We start from the raw sequence: 13,813 nt of genomic DNA on the forward strand, positions 1-13,813 counted from the left end.
CCCCAGTCATCTTATTGTCCCCTGAGCACTACCAGGAGTGATTCCTGAGTGCAGAGTCAGGAATGGCCCCAAAATAAAAACTCTGTTTAAAATTTAAAAAATATTGGGGCTGAAGAAATAGCATAGTGGTAGGGCGTTTGCCTTGCACGCGGTTGACCTCGGATGGAACCAGGTTCAATCCCCAGCATCCCATATGGTCTCCAGAACCTGCCAGGTACAATTTCTGAGCGTAGAGCCAGGAGTAAGCCCTGAGTGAAAAACAAAGCAAACAAAAAAATGTAAACCAAACATTTAGTACACCCTCTAGTGGAAAAGTGAAGTAAAAGCTACAATTAAGGGAACCAGAACAAGCTATATTTCAGCAGCTAAACCATAATAAGCAAAAAAAGTAGTACACTTGGGCCCGGAGAGATAGCACAGCAGTGTTTGCCTTGCAAGCAGCCGATCCAGGACCAAAGGTGGTTGGTTCGAATCCCGGTGTCCCATAGGGTCCCCCGTGCCTGCCAGGATCTATTTCCAAGCAGACAGCCAGGAGTAACCCCTGAGCACCGCCGGGTGTGGCCCAAAAACCAAAAACAAACAAACAAACAAACAAAAAAAAAGTAGTACACTTGAGGTAAACCAAATGAATAGATTTTTTGCATATAAAAGAAGTATAAAGTCTGAAAATTTGTTTAAAAAAATAAGTGGCAGATAATGCATATAGAATAAAACAACTATTTGTAAAAATTAAACACACAAAACAGTACAATATAGTTGCTTAAAACACACACATCTACTAATGTGACTGAAATTTCAACATTAATCTCCAACTAAAAAATTCAGGATAGAGTATACCTTAAAAATATAGAGTAAAAAAAAAAGTATAGGGGCCAGAGAGATAACACAGCGGCATTTGCCTTGCAAGCAGCCGATCCAGGACCTAAGGTGGTTGGTTTGAGTCCCGGCATCTCATGTGGTCCTCCGTGCCTGCCAGGAGCTATTTCTGAGCAGGAGTAACCTCTGAGCACTGCCTGGTGTGGTCCAAAAACCAAACCAAACCAAACCAAACCAAACCAAACAAAAATGTATAGAGTAAATGAAAATGCATACAAAAATATTTAGCATACACACTTAAATTGTAAGTACTTGTTACGTGTTTATTTCTATCACCTTGATAATTATTCAATGAATAGTTTCATATCTATAGTAACTATTATTTTTTTTTCTTTTGGTTTTTGGGTCACACCCAGAGGCGCTTAGGGGTTACTCCTGGTTATGTGCTCAGAAATTGCTCTTGGCAGGCTCACGGGACCATATGGAATGCCGGGATTTGGTCCTGGGTTGGCTGCGTGCAAGACAAATGCCCTATTGCTGTGCTATTTCTCTGGCCCCTATTATTTACTAATAAGAGGATGAAAGGAAACAAAATAGTACTGCCCATATACCCAACTTTAAAATCAAAGCATAGGTCTACCAGGAGTACATTAATGAACAGCCTTAGCATTCATTAATTTCTTCAATACTATTACATTACTCTGTATCTTCTTTATAACTACTTTATATCTACAAGTGACTAGAAATAATAAAAAATTGATAGTACATCATCATAAGAAAGCACTTCCTAAAGTCAGAAATGTGTAATGTGCATAGTTCATAAAATGAACTCATGATTAATAAATATTAACCAAGATTAATAAATGTTAGACTCATGGTTAATAAATATTTACATTTAGGAGTCGAAGTATCTGCCTTGCACGAAGATGACCCAGCATCCCATATGGTTCCCCAGCACTGCCAAGAGTAACCTGAGTGGTGGGTGTGGCCCCCAAGCAAAACAAAAATTACATTTAAAAAAATGTCAGTCTTAAAGCAAGATTAAAACTCTGGAATTTAAAACATACTACCAAAAAGGCAAATCAGATATAATAAGGCTTACAATGGTAAAATACTAAGTTTACCCCCCCCCCCAAAAAAGTATTTCATTCATCAAAGCTCTGCTGCCACCATCTGTGCGAAAGGTAAACTACCTTAAGATTCTTTACTAGGCAGTGAAGAGTGAAGCCTGATTTTATAATTAAACACTATACTTGTTTCAGAGAGATCCTTCAAAAATAAATTTTTATCTCAGTGGCTCTTTTCTCAGTAACCTAAAATCTACCATTCAACTTGTTTACCTGTCTCAAGAAGAGATAATACATATTTTTAGCCATGGATATTTTTCTTATTTGTGCCTCCTGAGTGGTGCTGGGGGCCACTAGCATTATACATGACAATATTTAGGAGGCTCAAATCCAGGGGCCTATGCATACCAGGAATGTACTTTAATCATCAGAAATATATCAAACTAATGCCTGGCTTATTTTCAGAAGGAGATACTAATATTTAAAGAAAGGTGAAAATAATGTATGCAAATGGCTTACTACAAAATACATATTGTATGTAGTATTAAGTTACAGAATTGTGCCCCAAATCTTCACTGTTAATACTGTCCCATTTTTAAAAGATAAAATAAATATTAAAATAAATGCAGAGAATACAAGGAATTTCTGGGAAGTGATAAAGTTAACATTCAGCATTCAAAAAGCCACCACTTGAATGAAAAACAATCTAATGGACAGAATCAAACTCAATAATAGAATAAATGAAGAATTCACAAATACATTTAAGGTAAGACTATTTGGTGCTGTAATTACTAGTTATCTTGTATATAAATTTCAGAGTTTCTTAACAACCATCTCCATAGAACTAAACATTTTATATATGGAGATAATTTTATGTAAAGAATTCCTTCTTTCAAAATTTACCTTGAAATGGCCTGTTTATACACAAAGCAAAATGAACTGGTGTTTATTAAAAATTAATTTAATCACATTACTTAAATGCTTCAAGTAACATTACCTATTTCTGGTTCTAGGATGGCAGAATGGTAATGGCACTATTTTAATCTTCTCAAACGTCCTCATCAAAGCACAAAGGGCAACAACAACAACAAAAAAACAAAAACAAAATCTGTCAACACATTTATAGAAATATAAGGTGCCTGGTGTTTTAGGTCATGGGCAGTCATATAATTCATGACAATATTTATAAAATCAGAGGAGGAGTGGGGTAGATATTTAAAAGCAATTAAAGACAATGAACATCTACCCCAAACAGACAGAAATTAGATGTCTAATCTCAAAAGTTTGATTCAATTACAAACAACGTTTCTGGCATGAGCATAAGATCCAACATGAGTCAGTCTCAACATTAGGGCTGTGGGAATAAAGTGGTGCAGTTGGGGCAGAATTTGAAGCCTTTGAAAATAAAAAATGTCACAAGAGGGGCCAGAGTAATAGCACAGGGGATAGGGAAAATGTCTGCCTTGCAAACACCTGGGTTCAACTCCTGCATCCCATATGGCCCTTTGAATCTGCCAGGAGTGATTTCTGAGCAAAGAAGAAGTAATACCTAAACGCCACAGGGTATGGCCCCAAAGCCCACCCCCCCCAAAGTAGGGGCAGAGCAAGAGGATGATTTAAAATAAAAATATAAATGCACCAAAATAATTAAAATGAATCTAATGTATATAGTATTTGGCCATATTATCTAAGCTTAGAGAAAAATTAAAAATAAACGATGAAATTCTTCAGGGTGTGTGTGTGTTTCTACATGGATAAAACAATTTTGAAATTAGCCGAGTATTATAGGATCTATAACAACTAAAATCAAGGTTGGGGTGTGTGTGTGCGCGCGCACGCGCGCGCATGTGTGTGTGTGTGTTCATGGATAAAACAATTTTGAAATTAGCTGAGTATTATTACAGGATCTGTGTGTGTGTGTGTTCATGGATAAAACAATTTTGAAATTAGCTGAGTATTATAGGATCTATAACAACTAAAATCAAGGTCCGAGGGCATAAAAATATGACTTATGGGAAAAACCAAGGGGAGAATTATCTCTACAAGAATCCAAAAGATGTGGAATTATCAGATGAACTCAAGACTTCTTTATTATGTATGCAAATAAATACACTGTTAAATTCTCCACTGAATGGGCCTATTAATATATAAAGAAGTTATAAATACATGCAATACCTGATCCTTGATTTTTGGGGGTGGGGGCACACCCGGTGATGCTCAAGGGTTAATCCTGGCTTTGCACTCAGAAATCGGTCCTGACTTGGGGGACCATATGAGATGCCAAGGATTAAACCCAGGTCCATCCTGGGCCAGCCGTGTGCAAGGCAAATAAATGCCCTACCGCTGTGCTACCCCCCTGATCCTTGATTTCAAAACATCATTCTGTACTGAAAACAATAGATTTTGGGGGAGAGAGTATATGAATTTGAATTGTGGGAGAAATACTAGATTAATCTGGAATAGCTTGGTATAGCAGAGTTCAGAAGACCTTGGGATTAAAAAACACATTATTTCACAAGTTATAGAGGAGTTGGTCTGAATGGGGCTCTTTATGGTAAAGCCAATTGCTGTGACTTTTTTTTTTTTTTACTGTATTAAAGTACTATTTAACATTAAAAAAATTTAACACTGCGTTTCTGGAACCTGCCTGGTTAAAAATATAACGCCCGAGAAACTACTGAGTGTATGATTCAGTGACAAACTGACCTTAATCAGAAGCTGCTTCTATCCATAATGAGGCCAGGCTATTCTAAATATTCTTAGAGTACAGTTATCTTATACAACAAAACCTTTTTTATTTGTGGGGTTTGGGATTCCACACTCAGCAGGCTTACTCCTGGCAATGTTCTGGAAACCTTATGTTTCACTTGTGTGCAAGGCCAGCACCTTACCTACTGTACAATCTCTCTGGCCCACAAACTTTTCAGGGACCTTGCCTTCAGTAATACTGATTTTAGTCTGTTTTTTAAAAATATACCTAGTGAAAACAGTTCCCAAATCCCAGCTCCGCCCTCCTGGGGGAAGGGGGGGGGAGACACAAACAAACAACAAAAACAAAGAAAGAAAATGCAGGGAACTATATAATTCAATGATGCAACTTTAGTGTTACTTCAAGCTTGATGCTTGGGAGTCACTTTAGGCAGTGCTCAGGGGCTGTACAGTGCCAGGGATCAAATCTGAAATTCCAGCATACAAAGCATGTGCTTCAGCCCTTTGAACCACACACCCCCAGTCCCTAATGGTTTCTTTTTTGTTATTTTTTTAATTCCACTTTCCTTCCTCTTCTGGTGGTATTGGTGCTGTTTGCTGGGGTCACACACTTTAGTTTCTGTTATTGCACATGTACTCACTGAGGAGTCAAACTCCTGGCCTAGTGCTCACTAGGGATCCAACACACACTGTGGGTCACACACAACTGGTGATGTTCTAAATATCACACTCTCACTTGTTGAAGCCTGGGGAAAGGGTCTGGACAGAGGGAGACCTGCTAGGGTGGTCCTGAGCACAGGGGGGAGGCTGAGGCGACTAGGCAGGTGCTTCTGCCCAGTAAGCCATCCATGATCCCTATTTATTTCATTTGCTTTCCTTTTTCTTCTGGAAAAACATGCACAGTTTATAAAATAAAAAACCCTCCAAAAAAAAAAAACCCAGAAAGATTTTTTTAAATTTTTTTTTGGGGGTCACACCCAGCAGTGCTCAGGGGTTACTCCTGGCTTTATGCTCAGAAGTCGCTCCTGGCATGCCCAGAGGACCATATGGGATGCCGGGATTCGAACCACTGACCTTCTGTATGCAAGGTAAACGCCTTACCTCCATGCTACCTCTCTGGCCCCCCCAGAAAGATTCTTTAGATGTCAAAAAAAACTAGCTTTTTCCTAAACCGCTATTTTTGATCCAATTTATCTACACATAATGTTTTCTTTTTTGTTATTTTTTTGTTTTGTTTTGTTTTTGGGTCACACCTGGCGGTGCCCAGGAGCCACTCCTGGCTCTGAGTTCAGAAGTGCCTCCAACAGGCTCGGGGGACCATATGGGATGCTGGGATTCGAACCAAGGTCCATCCTGTATTGGCTACATGCAAGGCAAACGACCCACTGCTGTGCCATCGCTCTGGCCCCATTCATGTTTTCTTATCCACCTGAAATACTTTAAGGTAAGAGGATGGGCTATAACTTATATCAAAAATAATAATAAGGTTGCAATACTCTGAGAAGTAATTTAATCTTTTTTTGATCTTTATTTAAGCACCACGATTACATGTGTGATTGTAGTTGGGTTTTACTCATAAAAAGAACACCCTCCTGGGGCCGCGAGGTGGTGCTAGAGGTAAGGTGTCTGCCTTGCAAGCACTAGCCAATGAAGGACCGCAGTTCGATCCCCCAGCGTCCCATATGGTCCCCCCAAGCCAGGGGCAATTTCTGAGTGCGTAGCCAGGAGTAACCCCTGAACATCAAAGGAGTTTGGCCCAAAAAACCAAAAAAAAAAAGAACACCCTCCTTCACCAGTGCAATATTCCCACTACCAATGCCCCCATCTCCCTCTTTTCCCACACCCTGCCTGTATTAGAGACAGGCATTCTACCTCTCTCACTCATTAACATTGTCATGAGAGTTGTCAGTGTAGTTATTGCTTTAACTACCCTTACCACTCTGTGGTGAGCTTCACATCATGAGCCGTCTCTCCAGCCCTCATCTCTATTGTCTCTGGGCATTATTAAATAATGTCTTTTATTTTCCTTAAGACCCATAGATAAGTGAGACTATTCTGTGTCTATCTCTCACCTGACTTATTTTACTCAGCATAATAGTTTCCATATTCATCCATGTATAGAAAAATTTCATGATTTCATCTTTCCTGATGGCTGCACAATATTCCATTGTGTGTATGTACCACAGTTTCTTTAGCCATTCATCTGTTGAAGGACCATAATTTAATCTTCTAAGAGCACTATGAATATAGCAACTGAGGCCATCTCTGGTTATAAAAATCAATTTAAGCAATTTTTAAGAAGTAAACTTTTCACAAAAAGAAACCTCACTTGAAAAATTTGAAAAATATAGTATTAGTACCAAGTTTTACCAACAAAACCATTTGCATTTCCAAAACCAAGCTTTTAGTTGGGGAATCCAAAGGAGAATTTCAAACTAAAAAGAATGTCCTGGGGCTTGAACAATAGTTAAGCTGGGAGGGCACTTGTCTTGTGAATAGCAGATCTGGGTTCAAGCTCTGGCATCCCATGTTCTCTTGATCAGAGTCAGAAGTAACCTGGGCACTGTGGCACTCTGACCCCTTCCCCCAAAAAAGAATAGAATGTGCCTTATAATTTAAATTAGTGCAATATAAGTTCAATTTCACAAATAAAAATACAGAAGAGAACAAATTTGTTTAACAGTATTCCTCTTCATGGGGCTGAAGAGATAGCATGGAGGTAGGGTATTTGCCTTGCATGCAGAAGGGCAATGGTTCGAATCCTGGCATCCCATATGGTCCCCTGAGCCTGCCAGGAGTGATTTCTGAGCATAGAGCCAGAAGTAACCCCTGAGCGCTGCTGGGTGTGACACCCCCCCCCCAAAAAAACAAAACAGTATTCCTCTTCTTGATAAATATTTAAAGATTAAATTAAGGCACAAGTCATATCTTCTGAAGGCTTACTGTATGGGAAGCATTATATGACTTTACTACATTTTTATCATAATATTAAGGTCAAAAACAACACATACATGAGTAATTAATAATCTCACTAGTAATAATTAGGCAGAAGAACAAGGTTTTGGAAGTGCACATTAAGCTTTTTTTTTTACCTTCACCAGTGCAACATTCCTATCACCAATGCCCCAAGTGTCCCTCCTCCCCACCCCACATTGGCCTGTGCTCTAGACAGGCTTTCTTTACTTCCCTCATTCAGTCACATTTTGTTATGACGGTTCCCAGTGTAATTATTTCTCTAACTGCACCCATCACTCTCTGTGGTGGGCGACATTAAGCATTTGAGCCCACCAGACCGTTTAAAACTTGATTTTGCAACTTTTCAGGGTATTTTTTAATTATAAACAATTTTCAAAATGATCACACTACATACCAGCTTTCTAATAGGTAATAATTTTGAAACATGCCAACAAAGCATGTGGTACATCTATAGTGTGGGGATTATTGCAACAAAAAAAAAATGACCCCCTGGTTATGTTTTCTTTCATATGGGGGGAGGGTGGTGCTAAGGATTTACTCTTGGCTATGTGCTCAAGAATTATTCCTGGCAGGTCTCGGGTGGACCATATGGATAGCAAGGGATCAAGCCCAGGTCAGAAAGGCAAGTGCCATATTCATTGTACTATCTCTCCAGCCTCATAAAATGTTTCCTCAATTTTGCTATAGTTTTATAAATTACATTTTATTGCTGTTCTCAAAGCAGCATGTTTACTCAGTGTTAACACTTATGGTTCTGGGGCTGGAGAGATAATACAGTGATAGGCATTTTGCCTTGCATGGTCCCTTGAGCCTGCCAGGAGCGATTTCTAAGTGCTGAGTGTGATCCAAAAACAAAACAAAACAAAACAAAAAAAAAAAAAAAAAAGAAAGAAAGAAAAAGAAAAAAATTATGGTTCTGATGTAATTACTTTTTTTGTTTTGTTTTGTTTTTCTGGGTCACACCTGGCAGCACTCAGGGGTTACTCCTGGCTCTGTGCTCAGAAGTCGCCCGTGGCAGGCACAGGGGACTATATGGGATGCTGGGATTCGAACCACCGTCCTTCTGCATAAAAGGCAAACGCCTTATCTCCATGCTATCTCTCTGGCCCCTGATGTAATTACTATACCTCACCACCAACAAAGTGCCCAGTACTGTCCAACAATATCCTAATGTTTCTTTCGGCCCACCTCTTCATTTCCCCTAAAGCATGCAGCCTTCTTGCTTGGTAATAATGTTTTCTAACCCACAGCCAAGGGTTTGTCACCACTGGTTGCTGTCTATTCCCATTTTATTTCTCTATATACCACATCTGTATGAGATCTATTATTTGTCCTTCTCCCTCTGTCTTATTTCACTAAACATGGTACCCTCCAATCTGATCCAACTGCAGTGAACTGCAACATTTCATTTATCCTTTTGGGACCGGGCAATAATACAGCAGGTCTGGTGCTTACTTTGCACACAGCTGACCCAAATTAAATCCCTAGCACCCCATAGGGGTCCCCCAGCCCCTGGCAAGAGTGCTGAATGAGTGCTAGAAATAAGCCCTGAGACTAGACCATCAGATGTTGTCCCAAATCCTAGTCAAAAAACAGTATTTCAATATTTCATCTTTTCTTGCAGCTGCATAATATTCCGTCATGCATATATTATGCATGCTAGAAAGAACTACTTTTTACAAAGTTTATGAGTAAAAAATGTACACATAAAGTAACAAAATATAAAATAGAAATAAATATACTGTTTAAGTATACTTTCAGTGCACTTTCTTTTCCATAATATAGAAATCACAAAATAAAGAACATACCTGCTACATTCTAATAATGTGACTTTAAGGGGACCCTCAGTAAGTGCCCACTGCTGTATGTGGATATGTTCCTCTTCATTTTCTTCAAATCCTTGCAAGGTTTGGAATGGAAAAAATGGCTTAAACCTGCCAAAAGAAAAAATAAGTGTAAATTTCTAAACAGTAAACAAGAGGATTCAAAGTATAACATAAAACTTAAGAAAAAAACCCACAAACGCAGTATAACCCATGAACAATAGTTTTTTATGGAAACAATGCAATTGATGGTAATTAGTATCTAATAACAACATTAACAAAGGTTACTACTATTGTTATCACTAGAAGTATTTACTATTCATGCATACTAGCACCAAATTTTTCAAAGGAAAACATAAGGAATGAAATCTTAGTAATACAATTGAATAATTGAGTGCCTTCCTCCTCTGATTGCCCAGGATCAGGCCCAGGATTTACACATGCATAACATGGTTACACATGACTACAGTGCTCTATAGATGGGTGACATTGCTGGTCACATGACTTCTGACTCCTAAAGACATGTACTGGTTATTCTGTGACTTTTCCTACACACAGCCAAACCTGGTTTAGACTACAATTCACCCCCAGATAATTACTGGCAACCCAGCACAGTCTTGCACCATATGTGGTCCTCCAGAGAGGAGTGAGCCCCTGAAAGCAGAGCCAGGAGTAAGTCCTGAGCACAGATATGTGGTTTAAAACCAAAAATAGACACTAGCAACTTGGGCTATAATCCATTTGGATCTAATAATAAGATTGCTAAATCATAGCTGTTTAACTTTTCTTACCAAATATAAAATTTAAATTTAAGAGCTAAGAGTGTGTTCAAAGAGCTGGAGAATCACTGATATGTGCAGGGCTTCAAGTTTAATCTATAGCATTGCATAAATGCCTAAGCACTACCATGTATATATAACACCAAGCCTCCAAGAAACCCTTGGTACGGTCCTATAAAAATTTTACTTAAAAAAATAAATAAATAAAAATAAAAACAAACAAACAAACAAACATGAGTTCGCTTCAATGATGAATAATAAATCTAGTTTCAGTTTATTAATGCTTCTCAGAGGGTTTGTTAAAGGAATTTTGTGTAAAATATATTAAAATAAAAAATTGCATTCCATTTTAAAATAACATAGTAAGGTCAGGGAAAAACCTTAAAGGGCTGAGGTATGCTTTGCAGGAAGGAGGTCCAGGTTCCCTCACATAGACAGTAGGAAACCCTGAACAGCTCCAGATATGGCCCAAACTCTACAACTTCCAATAAAACAAAATAATTGACCAGAATCTGTAATCAGAGGTGCACATAAAGATGTGACTCAAGTTTGAATACATCATGCACCTCATGTATAAAGAAGGATGTAGTTTTGGGCCAGAGAGATAGGTAGGGCATTTGCACTGCATGTACTTGACCTGGGTTTGATCCCTGGCACCCATCTGGTCCCCTAAGCACCACCAGGAGTGATCCCTGAACACAGAGCCAAGAGTTAGTCCTGAGCACCTTCAGGAGTGGCCCCAAACAAAAAAGAATGTAGTTTAATAGACACTGAAACTAGTGATATAAACAGAGAAAAAAGAAATAACAAGAGCTGATATTATAGCTAAATCTTCATTAAGTTGTAATCTAATAAGTAATTAATGTTTAAAGTTGTTAAATCAAGATTGTTGAGGGCTGGAGAGATAGCATGGAGGTAAGGCATTTGCCTTGCATGCAGAAGGACTGTGGTTCAAATCCCGACATCCCATATGGTCCCCCGAGCCTGCCAGAAGCGATTTCTGAGTGTAGAGCCAGGAGTAATCTGAGTGCTGCCAGGTGTGACCACCCCAAAAAAACAAAAACCAAACAAAACAAAACAAACAAAAAAGATTGTTGTATGACAATTAAACAATATAATGTATTACCATCAGTTGAGTTCTTACCATGCAAAAGTTACTTTATTTGTTATCAAAACTCTCGGTTTCTTTAAGCTAGATCATATATATATATATATTTAGGTCCTGTAATTTACATCCGTTTTGTAAACAGAATATGGAGGGCACCAAGAAGTTAAAACAACTTATTCAAGATCAAAGAGTCAGTAAGAGATGGAGTCAAGGTAAGAATCTATGACTGAGCAGTCACCTGTACACCAGTCAGTATCCAGGCAGAAATCTCTGGAGCTTCTTTGGGATGGGGCCAGGCAGAGTCCCTGCCCTGCTGGAAGGCCAGCTCCAATCTCAGAGAGACATCAATCAAACTGCTGAGTCATCCCAGTTCCACAGCTCCTGGAGCATGCGGAATAGACACCTCCAAATTTCATTAACACCAACAGCGCAGTAGGAGCACAGATTTTAGATGGGAAAGTTGTGTAGAAGCCCACTAAACTCAATGGGCGATAACAGTAACATAGAAAGCTCATCTAGCACTTAACAGTTCAGTAAATCCTCAGACCAAGACTTAAGTAACACTGTGAGATGTCTGTTGTACAAACAATTTAAAGTAAATTATTTTGTGGCTAGTAAGGGGAGTGGCCAGGGAGGAAGTGGGAAACTAGGAGCATTGGAGGAGATGACATACTGGTGGAGGGACTGGTTGTATGAACACTGAATAAAGAAATAACTGTACTGTGAACAACTTTATAAATCATAGTCTTTATATAAAGCTTTAAACACACAACACAAAAAAAATCTAAGCAGCTGGTTTCAAAATCCATTTTGGTTCCCAAACCCGTTCAATTTTAAAGTGTTTTATTTTGGTAACATATTATATGCATATATATTGCACCTACAAGAAATGCCAAGACTTCTCAAACATAGTTTTAGAGAAGCTTTTTAAATTCTAAAACATGTTTTTCTTCTGATTAAGATATTTCTTCAAGTCAGTCCTAGAAGTACCCTGAATGCCAGCTGGTGACATCTTCTTCACATGACAACACTAAAACTGTTTGCAAACACTGAGATCTTCAGAGAAAAAGGATTTACTACAAACATAATGTAAAAATATCTTGAGGTCTAAATCTACTCTTGATTTAAACATGGGCTTGTATATTTTTGCTCAACTAATAAGCCTGATACTTTTTAGCTCAATAAAGGGTGGAACCTGCTAACAATTAAAGCTAATAAAAAAAAAATAAAAAAAGATCAAAGCTATTTCAGATGCCTTGGATGACTAGCTTTGCAGTTCTAAAAATACTCAGACTGGATAAGGCTTTGTCAAAAAAAGAAAGGTATTATGAAAAACACACAAAATTCAGAATCGGGGGCCGGAGAGATAGCATGAAGGTAGGGTGTTTAACCTTGCAGAAGGACGGTAGTTCGATCCCGGCATCCCATATGATCCCCTGCGCCTGCCAGGAGCAATTTCTGAGGGCAGAGCCAGGAATAACCCGAGTGCTTTTGGATGTGACCCCCCCCCAATTTAGAATCAAATGTAAATGATTAAGGATCATACAAAAATATAATCTCTTCTTGAGATTTATTCCTAGTAATCAGAGGTGAGTGAGCGTAGGATGTCAAATATTAATTACTATGGTTCTAACACAATCCCCATATGATCCCCTGAACCTGCCAGGAGCAATTTCTGAGCACAGAGCCAGAAGTAACCAGTGAGCGCTACTGGCTGTGGTCCAACCCCCTCCAAAATCCCCAAAAATAAAGCACATACTTTGATGATCAGAGCCCCAAGTTCGACTCCTCGCACCCCCTGGTCACCTAAGTACTGCAGACAATGACACTGTAGTGCCCAGCTGGGAGTAACCTTGGAGCACCCTGTGTGGCAGGAAGGAAAGGAAAGGGAAAAGGGAAAGAGGAAGAGGGAGGGGGAGAGGAAAGAGAGGAAAAGGTCTAGCTGCAGATAATACTGGTTCTTTCAACTATTTTCTGTGAAAAATTTCTCTATGAGAAATGAAGTATTTTCTCTATAAAATTTCTTTATTAAATATGAGAAAATTCTCTAGAGCAAAGTTTGAAATTTTCCACAATAAAGTTTGTTTTGAATACTAAAACAACTGGGTTGTTTCCTTATACAGTTACCTTAGCAGTATCACCTACTTCTATATACTTCTTTATCAATGCTTTTATAAACTGCATGTACTAATGCCAACTGAATTAAGTACTTTTTCTTAAAATTTGCTCCTCTTAGTGAAGCCAGTCCAAGGAAAACAGATTGACATATACTATTTATCAACCTATTTACTATTTTAATATTACTTACTATTAACTATCATGCTACTAATCAACATATTTACATATTTGACCCTAACTCTTCCCATACCAGTTCCTCCTCTCAACTAAATGTGAATCACTGGGCCGGAAAGATAACATAGCAGTAGGGTGTTTGCCTTGCATGCAGCCAATCCAGGACAGACGGTGGTTTGAATCCCGGCATCCCATATGGTCCCCCAAGCCTGTCAGGACCGATTTCTGAGTGCAGGAGCCAGG

The 13,813-nt window shown here is 38.8% G+C and overlaps 1 protein-coding gene across 1 annotated transcript in view; it reads right to left on the minus strand.

Annotated features, from left to right (window-relative positions):
- PDZD8 (PDZ domain containing 8) overlaps window positions 1–13,813 on the minus strand; it is a 62,998-nt gene that overhangs the window by 20,588 nt on the left and 28,597 nt on the right. Inside the window, exon 2 of the mRNA XM_049764409.1 lies at window positions 9,377–9,502. Coding sequence (XP_049620366.1) covers window positions 9,377–9,502 — 126 coding nt within the window. The remainder of the gene's footprint in view (window positions 1–9,376; window positions 9,503–13,813) is intronic.

This window comes from Suncus etruscus, chromosome 17 (assembly GCF_024139225.1).
Source record: "Suncus etruscus isolate mSunEtr1 chromosome 17, mSunEtr1.pri.cur, whole genome shotgun sequence".
Taxonomy (NCBI): domain Eukaryota; kingdom Metazoa; phylum Chordata; class Mammalia; order Eulipotyphla; family Soricidae; genus Suncus; species Suncus etruscus.